This window comes from Phalangium opilio, unplaced genomic scaffold (assembly GCF_054372755.1).
Source record: "Phalangium opilio isolate 3A_F unplaced genomic scaffold, DU_Popi_V2 ptg000082l_1, whole genome shotgun sequence".
Lineage (NCBI taxonomy): Eukaryota > Metazoa > Arthropoda > Arachnida > Opiliones > Phalangiidae > Phalangium > Phalangium opilio.
The window spans coordinates 4,240,813-4,255,432 of record NW_028324189.1 but is presented as its reverse complement, the minus strand read 5'-3'; the positions used below and the strand labels follow the sequence as shown (position 1 = coordinate 4,255,432).

Genomic DNA, 14,620 nt, shown 5'->3' with positions numbered 1-14,620 from the left:
CCTCCTTCTTTTTAAGGAACGTGGGTTTGATTTAAATTTAAAGTTTAATCGACTGAACACAAAGACAATTAGCATATTATACAGTAATTCCACCATAAATACAGTAGAGGCCGTAGCAATTAATACAATTAATAATTTTAAAAAAATTCTGAATTCATTAAATTTGAATATCGTATCGGCAGCTTTTTCCACCTTAGCTCTTCCAAGGCAGCTAATCAGTGGAGAAAATAATCTCTCCATATATTGATTTGCGTTACCAGTTTCGAAAAATATCATGATCCTATAATTAGAAGAAAAAGCTTAATACTTTTTAATTTTGAATGGGTTTTAGTTAATACCTAATATTCATTATATAAAAAAGGACTTGGTTTGCCCAAGCCTGAAAAACAAAACGATAAGAGTTTTTTCCAGTTGACTGAAGCGCGGATATTTTATTTTTCTATATAATTTTAAAGACAATCCGTATTTTACTACTCTTTAGAATTTAATTCAATCTCCTGATTTTACTGGTAATGGATTTATTTCCTATAAATTAATTGAAATAAAAAATTACTTATCTCAGATTTTTCAGGATAAAATTTTACGAAAATGGAATTGTTGAAAAATCTGAGATAAGTAATTTTTTATTTCAATTAATTTATAGGAAATAAATCCATTACCAGTAAAATCAGGAGATTGAATTAAATTCTAAAGAGTAGTAAAATACGGATTGTCTTTAAAATTATATAGAAAAATAAAATATCCGCGCTTCAGTCAACTGGAAAAAACTCTTATCGTTTTGTTTTTCAGGCTTGGGCAAACCAAGTCCTTTTTTATATAATATCTGTTCCTTCAGTCTGCATTTGTATTAATCTATTATAAAACAATTTTTTGCCTGAAATGCGAAATTTTTCACTTCTAGGACGAGGTTAAAAATGGTTCTACACTTCTACTAATTCTTATAAGATACGGCTCACAATTCGTTTTAGAACCCGAGCTTAATAGTCAACTTCAAAACCAACATCCTGCCACGATTTTTAAACTATCAAATCCGTATCTTTTACAGTCCACTCTACGATTACAATTATCCATGACATTGCGTTCACTGCCCTTGTACGTTTACAGTGAGTGGCACCGTGGCCAGTTGTTTTAATAAAAATACCTAGGCCACAGGTCCAGTTTAAAAAAAAATCCTTATTTCCAACACTGATCCATCTATCCTTATGCCTTACTGAAGGCTACAGTGAAATATCCATGAAGCGTAAGCTTCTATTATAAATCCATGGCCTAAGTAAGGCAACTTAAGCCTTGGTCGAAACTAACATCTAAAATATAAATTAAAAAGGTATCTTAAGTATATAATTTCAACCGAGACACATAATTAAACGAAAAATAGACCCGCCAAAGAAATTTTTAATAAATATAGTGTTATATTTATTGAAAAATATCAAGTTAAAGTTTCAAGGCGGTGAAAGGGCAAATTAGCGTCGTCTACTGTAGAGTAATGAACAATTAGCGTCGTCTGCTGTAGAATAATCTTTTGAGGTACTTACATTTTTAATTAAATTAACATACTTAGACTTAATTAATTTTGATGAAACTTGAAAAAGGCACACCTTGAATAGTTACTTGTTAATTTGAAAGTATTCCGAAACGTAACTTCGCTTTAGTTTTTAAATGATTCGATGTACAGGAGCACCAAAAACACCATGTTATTCCTATGGGAAAATCGGCGAAAATCTGTGAATTTTCATTTAACATTACGGGAGGGTGTGGGATCTTATCTAGAAGGGCCTACCGGCCCTCTAGAATTTGGTCTAAAAACTCCTTTCCTAAAATCTTGGAGATGATAAATGACATTGGAACCTTATTAAATGCCCCTTTACTCATTTGATACGTGCGATTATTTTTGCATTCATCCTTTAACTTTTCCATTATGGCTAAGGTATCGGTAACATAAATGGATTTTCCTAATATAATATTTTCCATGCTAGGTTTTGAGAGATAATCTTCCGCTTTATTTATGAAACCGTCTGTCCTGACAACTTGCTGATAGACAGCACGATCCACGGAATTGGGGGAGTCCTATCATAATGTGTAAAGTGTTGATATTATTATCAAGAAAGGATCAAGAATTACCTTTTCAGTTACCTTGAAATACCCTACTATCCCTGGCTCTTTGAACATTATAACCTTTTGATTGGGATATTTTAATACATCTTCTAAAAAATCGAAACGAAATGGTGTCGAGAGTGTCGAGCTATTGGCGGTTAACTGACTTCCAATTAAATTATCAAGAACAACAATGGCCATCCACCAAATCATGAAACATATTTTAGCTGATGATGAACGTGGTATAAGTTTCGTGTTGGTAATGGCTAAAGACGTAATTAATTATGTTAATAACTTATCTCTTACGCGTTATTTGTTATTTGCTTTCTACCACTTGCCTTGATATACAATTGGTTTTAAAAACAATACGCAATGCTTTAAGAACGATATTCTTTGAGACTTGCAGCTTTCTGGCAACAGGCGAAACATGTTGCGTTCCATGCCGAAAGACAGTGTTGTCAATGTTATAAAAGATATTGCCAAACATATTTTGGTCTAAAAGCAAAAAGAACAATTATGTTTTAAAGTTTTGGATTTTTTTTCCAATAATATACTTACGGCTATGTCGAACTGTATTAAGTGACTAGCAGACTCTGTTTTGAGTTTTCGTGAAATTCCAGATAAAATGGAGTTAGATGTGTACCAGAAAGGAGAGCTCAAAACCGAGCTCTCTAAGTTGTTCACCTTCAGAGCTGTAGGATATAGTGAAAAATGACTTTCCTGCAAATTTATAAATAATAATTCATAATTAGTGAAACATAATTAAAGTATACTATTTTAATTAACTCACGTTTCTATCAATCAGTCCAGCAATACCGCTCCATGATCCGTCATCTTGTTTTTGACCAATTAGGGGTAACATGTCAGCTGTCATTAATTTATATCTGAAATCAAAATTAATAATGCACAGAAATCTGATACAACAGTATCAACCAACTAGAACATTAAGCTCATCTGCTATCAACTACTACACCTTATTTTCATTGATTTGAGAATAAACTGCATATAAACGCCGCAAATTCCTTGCATATTAATTCCATGTTCATCGGTGTTCAGATATGGCATGTACTGAAATAATTTATTTACATATGGTTTATTATATAAAAAAAATTCAGATCTTACATTGAAATAATGCACTTTGTGAATAACCGAGTCATTCTTCCCTGTGATATTCATATCAAATATTTGACAGAAGTGATACTCAACTTGACTTTAGCTGTAGGTTTAATGCATCAGTATTCAATACCACGCGCGACAATTTTATTCTTGTAATTTAGTTCTTACAAAGTGCACGGAAAAATAAGTGCTTATATTGTGAACGACACGACTTTAACATTAGACCAGGAAATAAGAGCCTTAATTCTCAATCTTACATAGAGGGACTGGTCACTTCGCTGTCACGCACTATACTCGTGGAATTAGAAAGGATATCCTTTACAGAGTACATAACCCCTCGTCTTAATGGAACAATGAATTTTTCCCACACATTCACCTTAAAATCTTTGCACTTAGTAGCGTACTTACTGAATGTAAAAAAGGGCTCCATTACATACCGCTTTTATGGTTTCAAGATTTAATTGCTCGTAAAGCCACGTTCGTTATTAATATTAATTGTTAATTCATCTGCTTTGTGTGATAATTTACACCATTGGACATATTTTCCATGACAGTTTTAGATTAATTTAATAACCGATTTAAAGTTCGAGCTCATGAAATAGTTGAAATTTCCCTGGACCATTAGTAAACTTTTTAAGGATATATTTATTTCATTTAATAAAATACAGCTCAGAAAAGTATTAAAAAGCACCAACAAACTTTAATTGAAACGAAAAAATTTAATTCCGATACCAATCATTATTGAATTCGAAGGAATGTTTATTTTTATTGATAAAATTATCTCTTTGAAATTGTTTAAGCAAGATGGGATATTCTTTACGCCTTCTTTTTAAGGTATGTGTGTTTGATTTAAATTTCAAATTTAATCGACTGAACACAAAGACAATTAGTAGATTATACAGTAATTCCGCAATAAACACAAAAGAGGAAGTAGCAATTAATACACTTAATATTTTTAGAAAAATTCTGAATTCATTAAATTTGAATACTGTATCGGCAGTTTTTTCCACCTTAGCTCTTCCGAAACAGCTAATCAGTGGAGCAAATAATCTATCCATATATTGATTGGCATTTCCAGTTTCGTAAAATATCATGATTCTAAATTTAAAAAAAAAGCTTGATACTTTTTAATTTTGAATGGGTTTTAGTAAATACCTAATATTCATTTGGTCTAAAAACTCCTTTCCTAAAATCTTGGAGATGATAAATGACAATGGAACTTTATTAAATCTACCTTTACTCAATTGGTACGTCCGATCTTTTTTGCATTCGTCCTTTAGCTTTTGCATTTGCGAAAAAGTAGTGGAAATAAAGATAGATTTTCCTAATAGAGTAGTTTCCATGTTACTCTTTGAAAAGAATTCTGACGGTTTGGTTATGAAGCCGTTTGTCCTGACAACTTGCTGATACACAGCACGCTCCACGGAAAAGGGAGAGTCCTACCGAAAGGTAGCAAATTTTGATAATATTATGAAGAAAGAACCCAGAAATACCTTTTTAATTACCTTGAAATACCCTACTATCCCTGGCTCTTTGAACATTATAACTTTTTGATTGGGATATTTTAATACATCTTCTAAAAAATCGAAACGAAATGGTGTTGACAGTGTAGAGCTATTGGCGGTTAATTGACTTCCTATTAAGTTATCAAGAACTACAATGGCCATCCACCATATCATAAAACATATCTTAGCTGCTGATGAGCGTGGTATAAGTTTGTTGTCGGTAATAGCTAAAGGCGTAACTAATTAAGTTAATACGCGTTATTTGTGATTTGCTTTCTACCACTTGCCTTGATACACAATTGGTTTTAAAAACAATACGCAATGCTTTACAAAAGGTATTCTTTGAGGCTTACAGCTTTCTGGTAATAGTTGAAGCATTTTGCGTTCCATGCCGAAAGACAGTGTTGTCAATGTTATAAAACATATTGCCAGACATATTTTTGACTAAAAGAAAAAATAACCGTTGACTTCATTAAAATTTTGGATATTTACTTTTTCAATAATATACTTACTTACTGCTTTGTCGAACTGTATTAAGTGACTAACATGCTCGGTGTTCAAATTTTGTGAAATTCCCGATAAAATAGAGTAAGGCGTGTACCAGATAGGGAAGCTTGAAACCGAAGTCTCCAAGTTGTTTACCTTCAAAGCTGTAGGGAAAAGAGAAAAATGACTTTCCTGCAAATGCAAAATTGCAATTAATGTTTGCAGAAACATTCATAATTAAAATATACTATTTTACTTAACTCACGTTCCTATCAATCAGTCCAGCAATACCGCTCCAAGATCCGTTCTTTATTTTTTGACCAATTAAAGGTAACATGTTAGATGTAGTTAGTTTGAATCTGAGGGCGTTATCACAAATTGCACTAGCATTATTATTTATATGAATGTAACCAGCACTCCCTTCAGCTATTATACCTTATTTTCATCGACTTCAGAATGTACTGCATATAAGCTCCGGCGATTCCTTGCATATTAATTCCATGTTCATCGGTGTTCAGATATGGCATTATCTGAAAGAACATACTTTCATATTGAATTTATTTTTGCAAAAATTTCAAATCTTACATTGAAATAATGCAATTTTAGAATGCCCGCGTCGGTATTCCCGGTGGTATTCATATCAAATATTTAAAAGCAAGTGATATTCAACTTGACTATAGCTGAAGCAATTTCTATAGGGCAAGTGCACCAGTATTCAATACACGCGCAACAGTTTTATTCTTGTAATTTATTTCTTACAAAGTTCATGGAAAAATAAGTGCCTCTATGAACGACACGACTTTAACATTAGACCAGGAAATAGAACCTTATCAATCTAACAGAGAGAGACTGGTCACTTTACGGTCACGCACTCTACAAATAGAGTCATAAAGGATCTTTAAAATTGGTGTACAAGGAATCTGAGTAACTAACCCCTCGACAATGAATTTGTTCCACGAAGTCACCTTAAAATCTTTGCACTTAGCAGCGCACTTAGTGACCATACATCTTAAATTTGAATAAAAATAACTCCATTAGCCACCGCTTTTTTGGTTTCAAGACTTAATTGTTCGTAAAGCCACGTTCATACTATTAATGGCCAATATATCTGCTTTTTTTAATAAACTGAATTGAACTGATTGAAAATATTGGACATATTATCCGTGACAGTTGCAGATTGATTTAATAACCGATTTAAAGTTCGAGCTCATGAAATAGTAAATGAAAAATGTTGAACAGTTACTTAAAATAGGGTACAAGTCGTTTAAAACTAAGTATTTATTGAATTCACCAGGATGCCAATTAATTTGTTTGGTAGAGTAGAGATAGTCCAGAATAGCCATAACGACATAAGGTGTATAACAAAATATGAAAATTATTAAAATCGAAACTAGCATGACACTAAGTTTGCGCTCTTGCTGTTGTTTTTTGACATTAATATCCAAAATTCTGCGATTTTTAGAAGCTCTAAAACATGTTAATAGTAAGATTTATCCGAGATAGTTAAATGTTATTGGGTTTTGATGTTATTTTGCATACGTACCTTGATAACGCGTATAAAATGTAGACTGTTGAGATAATCAAAACACTCATGGGCAGTAACACGATTAGAACAATATACTCGTAGGCGAAAAATGGGCGAAGTCTATTGTAAGCTTCTTTTGGCACTAAATAGTAAATAGTTACGTTTTCCGGATTGGTTTTTGAAGTTTGAACAACTTTCACGTTGTACGATGTGACACTTAAATGACATATCATCACTAACATAGCGGCGCTAAAAATAATGAATACGAGAAACTTTGCTCTGCGTCTTGTAAGTCTGATTGATGCCTTGACAGCGGAAGTGACTGCGATGCAACGCCATACTCCAATTGCCGCGACTAACCAGTTTGACGCAATGATAGAGCCAAATCCCAGTGTCATATGAATGCTAAGAGTGAAATTGAGTAAATTTGAGAAGAAATCATCGTTCGTTTAATTCACCTTACCATGTAACGATGATCCAATTGTAACTCAATACGTAATTTCCTGTGGAGTAATATTCAATCGCTTGATGCAAAGACACGATGAATATAATTATACTAAAAAACTCAAAGGAACCCAGTAAAATGTTGATGGAACTCCTCATGGATTTGCTCGTAAAAACCCAAACGTTTAGTGAATTGAGAACAATTCCAAGACAACATAAGATCACTTTCAATTCTATTGGAATTGCATAGTGTGAATGGAGTGCGAATTTATAATCTCTTACGATTTCTGCGGCCGTCGCGTTGGTATTCGGATTGAATGGTATAAACCACTCGAAATTCATTTCTTTGGGAAAGGATGAAACGTTTGAATCCATCCTGGACGTGTAGCGTTGTTCAATATCAAAAATAATTCTAGATAGTCAAGACTTATTTATTATTTTTGTGTCTAATTGCGACGTAAATAACCTATTAAACTCGATCGAGGTATCCAGAGTATTCTAAAAACACCTAAAAATAATCCGGGGAAATTTAATATGACCAACTCTATTTCAATTTCAAATATGTTTCTGAAACAGTTGATTGCTCATTCTTTAACTGATAATTTATGAAGTACTTATACAGCGTGGTTCAGATATTCCTAGCTCTGTTTATAACCTTTCTCTACATGATTTTATTTTCTATCATGTTTTGATCTATTCCATTCTGTAAAAATTTCGATTTACATTGATAAGGGGCTTTGAAACTACCGTAAAAACCACGAAACTAGAGCATATTTTTACTAGAATTTCAATTTCAATTCTAAAGACATAGAAGTCGAAGCTCAAAATATCCTTGTTGTTAGGACCGTTAGTAAACTTCTTAAGATAATCGGATTACTTGAAATCATTAAGTTTTTGATAAGACAAAAACGTTATTAGACATGCTATGGCAACGCGGCGCACAAATAGATATATTATAAATAATTTTAGTGATTCTTACCTTTGAAAAAAGCCTGAACGCTCCATTCTGGATCTCTGGGTGGATTCAACTGCTGTAATAAGTCCAAAAGAAATGTTTTAAAATGAAGGAAATGTTTCCTATAAAGGAAACTACAGAAATTAGTCATAATTTATCTATTAAATTGAATGACAGAATTTGCGGATTAACATGTGTACCGGACCTAAAAAAAATGATACATCCCGGAGTAAGGTGTGTTATAAAACCTAGATGTTCGTAACTAATCGTAATACAGTGTTACTCCCACAGTTAATTATCGTAAATAAAATACTAGAGTGTCTAGTCCATAGCAACACTTTGAGTTGGCCTTGATTAATGTAAATAAAAATTATTACCAGACGATGGGGAAAAACCCTAAGTTCGGGGATTGACGTTAATTTCTCAATCCTCACATTAAACTGCCATAAATTGTAATTCGTACGTGCTTACCATACCAAATTATTAAGCGGTAGCTGTAGGCCATTAGACTGTATATAAGTATAATGTATTTCATGAAAGTAACTCAGAACGTTTAAAACATAAAAACTTTATTAAAAACCAAGAAAAAGGAACTATTTATAAATACTTGAGGAATATTTTCAAAATGATATCATGTGTCTTGGTAACATCTAATACATGTCGTAACACTTTCACTACAGTCTTGATTTTAACGAAGTTTGACTGCTACTGACAATTAATTTGGGTTTTTTAAAGAATCTCCAGAACACTAATCGAAAATTTTCACTCATATGGTAGTAAATAAAGAAGGTACACGTGTTGTTTAATAGTGGCAATGTGTCGTCCATTAACAAGTATTGGATGACCTTTTGTGGACTCCAAGTAATTAGCCCCATTCGGTATTGGTCTATGAATCCAAAGTATATTCCAGAGGCGATTATGTAAGGAACCCAGTTCAGCAAGAACAATAGAAGGACAGTCAACATCATGACGCTTATTCCTTTCTCTTTTCCATCATCATTACTGGTGACCTGTCTTGTGCTGCGTTTCGATAGTGTCTTACGTAGTCCACTTGCTCTACAGAAATTTTTTTAATTGATTATGAAGCAAATTAAGTTTAATTAATAAATTATTAAATTTTCTAACCTGTACAATGAATAAATTAGATACGAAGTGGACACCACTTGTATTACAGCTGGTATGACAGCGCAAACGATCATATTGACGGAAACGATTATGAGACGATGTTTGTAATAAACTTTTGATGGTAGAAGGCAATGAATGGTTCTATTCTCGCCCGTGATTGGGTCCATTCGAACCTCTTGGTAAAAGTTTGAGATAAAGACGCTCTGGATCGAGAACAAAAACGACAGGACGGTGATGGTAATAACCAGTTTGTTAGCCCTGGACTTTGTCAACCATTTGTGCGCCTTGATGGTTGAGGCTACCGCAATGCACCGCCACACCCCCACAAAAGCAGCGAACCAACTTAAGGAATTGGCACCGAATAGACGCATAAACGGATATAACCTGCAAGTAGATAACTTCATCACATCCGATGGAAACAATGAAGAAATACAAGCAATTGCTTACCTCAAGAAAAACGCCCACATAAACGTGAAAATAAAACTCCGAGGTGCGAAATAGTCCACGGATTGAACGAAAAAACTTAAGAAAATGAGGATATTGGCTGTTTCAAATGCCATTAATAAAACACTGATGGAACTGATCATTGCCTTCCTCGAAAACACTATTATGTTCACCGTGTTTAATATCGTTCCGCAAATACAAATTGCCACTGTTATTTCCATTGGAATAATACGATTTCCGTGCCATCGATTAAAATATTCTTGAGCCACTTCGTCTGTACTCATATTAGCCGCAAAATACGCGTAAACCTCAAAATCACTCTGAAATTTTATTGACAAGGGCGAGACTGAGGTAGTCATCGAATTGGAAACTGCGGAGCTATTCGACTCCATCGTCGCTCGGAGCCGTTTGGAAAGCCGTGCCTCTTAACAAAGCCACATTTTTTTCGGAAAGAACTATACGTAGTGAATAGCAAATATTTTGAGAGACTTTTCGTACGAGGAAAGTCGATGTTTTAATTCCCTTAATGTCTGTAATAAATTTTAAAACCGGTACCATCCACTTGTAATTTGGCTTTCTTTCTTGTTCGACGTTTCAACGTCACAGACCTTCAAATTTTAAAATCCTACCAGGAAAAAAAATACCAATTAACAACTAAAATTGAACCGTGGTACTCCTTTTTGGGATTTAGCTAATATTAGGCATCTTTGATTCTTTTATAACTGGGATGCTAAAAAATTATTCCTCTAGCACTTAACTTTCAAGTACATTGTACAATCAATCATTTTACAGTCATTATGCCTAAAATCAAGGGTTTAGATTGGCACGTGTGTGATGCACGTGGTTTAGAGAAAAAAAGCCATTTTTTTATTATTCTACCTGATTATGATAATTTTGGTAATATTACTTAAAGATTACGTAATTATTTTTCAAGTCAGACATAATAAGCTTAGGAAGAAGGAATCTTATATATTTTTACCTACTTTTATTCACCTAGATTTTTACATAGCTTACGGCAAAGTATATATTTATGGAGAATTTATTACAATTATTTTGCAAATTGAAATAAAAACTGGGGTTTAAATCTTGTTAGAAAAGTTTGGGCGTTTCATCTTAGTTATAATCAATCTTACCATGTTTTAGAAAAATGTTCCTAATGCAACTTTAAGCGCAAAAAATGTTACTAAAGGAAACTTCTAATACCCGAGGCTTTTTTCAATTAAGCAAATATATGATTCAACGCGTTTCTTATATTCAAATTAATTGTAATTTCCTAAACTTGTCACAGTGAATTTTCTCTCCCTTATTACCAAGATGTGGTCCTTTTATACTACTTGTTACTATCGTAGCCCTCATTTTGAAGCCAAACCCCGTGTTTTTCCGTGGTTTAACAAAGTATTTATCCATCTACACGCGAGTCTTTACCAGAGATTTAAAAAAAAATCAATTTACTGAAGTCTTAACTTCGCTGGAATGCAAATTGAAATGGCCCCAAGGACTAGAGATCAGCTAGTCATTTTTACTTAAAAAATAAACTACCAGCGTTTCTAGAGTCTTTGGGAAAATTTCCTGTAATGATGGATGAAAAAAAAAATTATTGCACAACGCCTAAAGCTCTAAATTTATTCCAAATTAATGCAAATTGGAATGAAATTTTTGATGGAAAGAATAAATTGAAATAGGGCGGGATAGCTGAGACTCGATTGTTAGTTATATATAATCTTGCTTCAGTGATTTGGTTTTGGAGGAAAATAGGCTTAGAAAGTGGTTTTCGGTGTATTCCCTTGCCTCGGATAGATTAATTTGAAAGAGAGACATTCTCCTAATTACCGTAATGTATTTAATTGTTGCTTATAGGCGAAACCAAGGTTGAAAATTCATTTCAACAAGTACAACGCCAGTGTAGATAAAGTCTCTCTTATCTTTAACCGTATCGAAAATATTATTGCTTTATTATGTGTAAACAGTTGCCTAAGTTGGAATAAGAGTGTACATACGCATAATTACAATAGAAGGAAATAATTGATCAGCTGAGTAAATTCAAAATTAACCGAGTTAACTTCCAAATTAAAGATAGGTTGTTGAGTTTTCTCAATTTATATATTATGGGACTGACATTATTAAGCGTTAATCTTATGCACATCATAATATTTTAATTAATCTAAAGGAAACTAATTAGCTTAAAACCAGACAAAATTGTTTTTCAATAATAACACTTACTCTACTTGTATATTTAGGGTAAAAATTTGTTTTTCGCTCCTAAATAATTCTAGTGAGTAACGGTCCGCAAAAAAACGCCAGTAGCGATAAAAGCCTGAGCAAATTTTGCTTATATTACCAACAACCCAGATAAAAGAATATTTTTTGCATAATTACGCCGCTTCTAGTAGTGTTCCAGACACTCCTGGTAGAGAGGTTCATTGTGAAAAGATGAGAAGCGGATGCCACACATTCCCCATTCAAAAAGAGAAAAAGCTTCTAAAAAGAAGTGTTAGCCCCACTTTTTCAGCGTCCTTTCCATCACCAACGTATTTTTTTGTACCGGCATTGACTCAACTCGAGTTGAGTGAAAGTGGAGTGGAGTGTAGATGTGTATCTTTTTGGTTAAAGAGATAAGAGGGGAAGCTGCGGAGTTGAAGGATGGATCATGTAGGCCTAATTTCTCTCTCAAAAAACCTTCCTAACCTATCCAGTATTACCAACTGTCTGCTTTTACCTGCCAATGAAGGATTAGGCTTAAGAGGGTGATAGTATTACCATGAAGACATTAATCGGGCTAGCAACTTAACCCGTCGTTGTCGATAAGCCTTTCACTTCAATGGGTCGTCCAAGGTAAACGTACTTTTGAGAAAGCCGCACTCATAATGAATCCGCAGTGGTGGTACGTTGGTTAATATAAAAAGAGGTGATAGGGATAGAGCGGATGGGTAGAAAAATCGAAAGCAATTACTCAAGAGTGGGAAGGGTGATGTCGGGAGGAAGACACTACTAATGCAATAACAAGCCGGATATAGGCTATCATCACCACCACTAACACTTGCCTAGGAAACTAGGAAAGAAAAAAAGTTCCCCTTCCTCTGGATCTTCCCTAGGATGGGTTGGCTGCTGTGGATGCGAGATTGTGGGGTGGGTGCAAATTAAGGACTTGCTGTTTCTCCAAGAGCTTCCTTTCTCGGGAGTTTATTCCGGAGGATGAACAGGCAAGACTACTACCAGTACTCTTGTGGTTTTTGATGAATAATGAGATCTAAACTTCTAAATGCGTGGATGAATTCGCTGCGAAAGAAGATTTCCATTTTTAGACTCTCGGATTCGTCGAAGCGTTAATAATTATAACAACTAGTGTCAGATTTACACTCTTTAAGCCTAGTAATTAAACATGGGAATTAAAATTGTGGGTTAACAAAAAAGAAAATTCAATTAACTTGAAGCTTATACTGTAAGACTTTGTAATTGCACTGCTTAAATCGATCCAGTACATCACTGTCGGTGTTATTTGAAAACATATTTGTGTATTTGTAATCACGCAAGCTTGACATTCCTTATGTCTCACCTTTCACCTACCACATCATTGTTTTAAAAATGACAGCCTAAGTACCTGTATACCCAAAAGAAAACTAAATTTGCTTTATCAGTACACCTACTCTATAATCCCAAGCGTGAAGTCTCCGACTTTTTAAAAGTATACTTTACTAAAAATGGGAACACTTTCTTTAAGAAATATTTCCATTTCAGTGTATGAATCCAATTTCTCGCTAGGCTAGACACGCCCATAAAATAAAAAGGGGATTTAAAGTGGTTTCCTAAGATTTTTTGAGAATAAAATCCGTGCCTATTAAGGTTTCATTTCATTATCAATCAACTATCGTTATTTCCTGTTATACGTTGTATTATCCTACATCTCTCACGAAATGAAATCATTATAAGAACCTCGAAAAAATTAAAATGAAATGAAATTTCTCAATTTTTTTTTCTTTTTTCGTTTTTTAATAATAAACTATTTCTTGTCAAATATCTTCCCCGGTCTTATCCAATAAAAGTGCATTGTGGGTAATCTGAGTGGTCGAGATATTCTAAACCATCATTGTATAATCCTGCTTGCTCCTCATTGGTCGCTGTGAATTTGATAAGTTTGTTTTTCTCAAATAAAAGTATTTCAGATTAAACTTGAAATTTCTAAACTGAACTATAAGGTCTGTAATTATTCACTTTGTAGACTTTAGCTTCTAAACGTTCACCTTCCCTAACTTTATAATATTCACCTTAAGGTCAAATCAATTGATGCGTTTGACCCCGACCAGTCGCGTATAACGGATGGATCTAAAAACCGAACGGATTTCCATCGCTTTTCTTTTCAACAAACGGGACCCTAGCTGTGGCCAGCAGCAGTTCTGTATATAGACTTTGGAAAATGGATCTTTGAAACTCGCAAGCTGTTGTCCGGGCCGTAAAAATCGTTTTTATACTCTCCCCAAATAAACGTCACCAACTCCTGACAGAATTTTAAGGTTTTAGCAATCTCGAGTTTTGCAAACTTGTCGCTCCGAAACTTTTCTTCCCCAGCACAAACTTTCAATCGATGCTCGACAAGACCAAGGGGTTTTAGAGCGCGCTTCCACCACTTTTAGCAGGAAATTAAAGTTTTCCTATAAATAGCTAGCAAACTACCTTTTCGTGCTTGCTAGAAGGATCTAAGACCCCTCTAGGCTCTCTTTGCTGGAAGCGCTGAAACGGAGGAAGTGCTCGCCGTTATCATTAAGGTGTTGCAAAACTACCATTGGAATATATAAGTTATATGAGGGAAAATAACATTTAAATACAGGTTGTTTCTGATAAGTTTGCCATAAATTAAGGGGGGATGGTCTTTGGGAAATCAATTTTGAGTCGAAAATATAACTTCTATCTCCATTTTGCCCCAAGGGACGCTGT

General features: G+C 34.0%; 3 protein-coding genes across 5 annotated transcripts; all 3 read right to left on the bottom strand.

Annotated features, from left to right (window-relative positions):
• Positions 1 to 3,832: 3,832 nt before the first annotated feature.
• LOC149651044 (uncharacterized) lies at positions 3,833 to 6,270 on the bottom strand. Of its 3 annotated transcripts, XM_089847803.1 has the most exons (10): positions 6,132 to 6,270; positions 5,958 to 6,071; positions 5,784 to 5,890; positions 5,634 to 5,728; positions 5,464 to 5,581; positions 5,229 to 5,390; positions 5,000 to 5,156; positions 4,713 to 4,939; positions 4,363 to 4,646; positions 3,833 to 4,305 (listed from the first exon to the last, which is right to left on the bottom strand). In XM_089847803.1, the coding sequence occupies exons 3-10, from the start codon at positions 5,835 to 5,837 to the stop codon at positions 3,927 to 3,929; spliced, it is 1,476 nt and encodes a 491-aa protein (XP_089703929.1). In that variant the 5' UTR covers positions 5,838 to 5,890; positions 5,958 to 6,071; positions 6,132 to 6,270; the 3' UTR covers positions 3,833 to 3,926. The 3 variants fall into 3 exon arrangements, with proteins under 3 accessions (XP_089703929.1, XP_089703930.1, XP_089703932.1); XM_089847804.1 differs by lacking the exon at positions 6,132 to 6,270 and having other exon boundaries at positions 5,464 to 5,557; positions 5,958 to 5,986; XM_089847806.1 differs by lacking the exon at positions 6,132 to 6,270 and having other exon boundaries at positions 4,172 to 4,305; positions 4,442 to 4,646; positions 5,958 to 5,986.
• An 80-nt stretch (positions 6,271 to 6,350) lies between these two features.
• LOC149651043 (uncharacterized) lies at positions 6,351 to 8,077 on the bottom strand. Its single transcript, XM_089847807.1, has 3 exons — positions 7,187 to 8,077; positions 6,742 to 7,128; positions 6,351 to 6,665 (listed from the first exon to the last, which is right to left on the bottom strand). Exons 1-3 carry the CDS (start codon positions 7,540 to 7,542, stop codon positions 6,356 to 6,358), a joined length of 1,053 nt encoding a protein of 350 aa, XP_089703933.1. The 5' UTR covers positions 7,543 to 8,077; the 3' UTR covers positions 6,351 to 6,355.
• Positions 8,078 to 8,796: 719 nt separating this feature from the next.
• On the bottom strand, positions 8,797 to 10,388 carry LOC149651042 (uncharacterized). Its single transcript, XM_089847197.1, has 2 exons — positions 9,248 to 10,388; positions 8,797 to 9,178 (listed from the first exon to the last, which is right to left on the bottom strand). The coding sequence occupies exons 1-2, from the start codon at positions 9,649 to 9,651 to the stop codon at positions 8,797 to 8,799; spliced, it is 786 nt and encodes a 261-aa protein (XP_089703323.1). The 5' UTR covers positions 9,652 to 10,388.
• Positions 10,389 to 14,620: the final 4,232 nt, after the last annotated feature.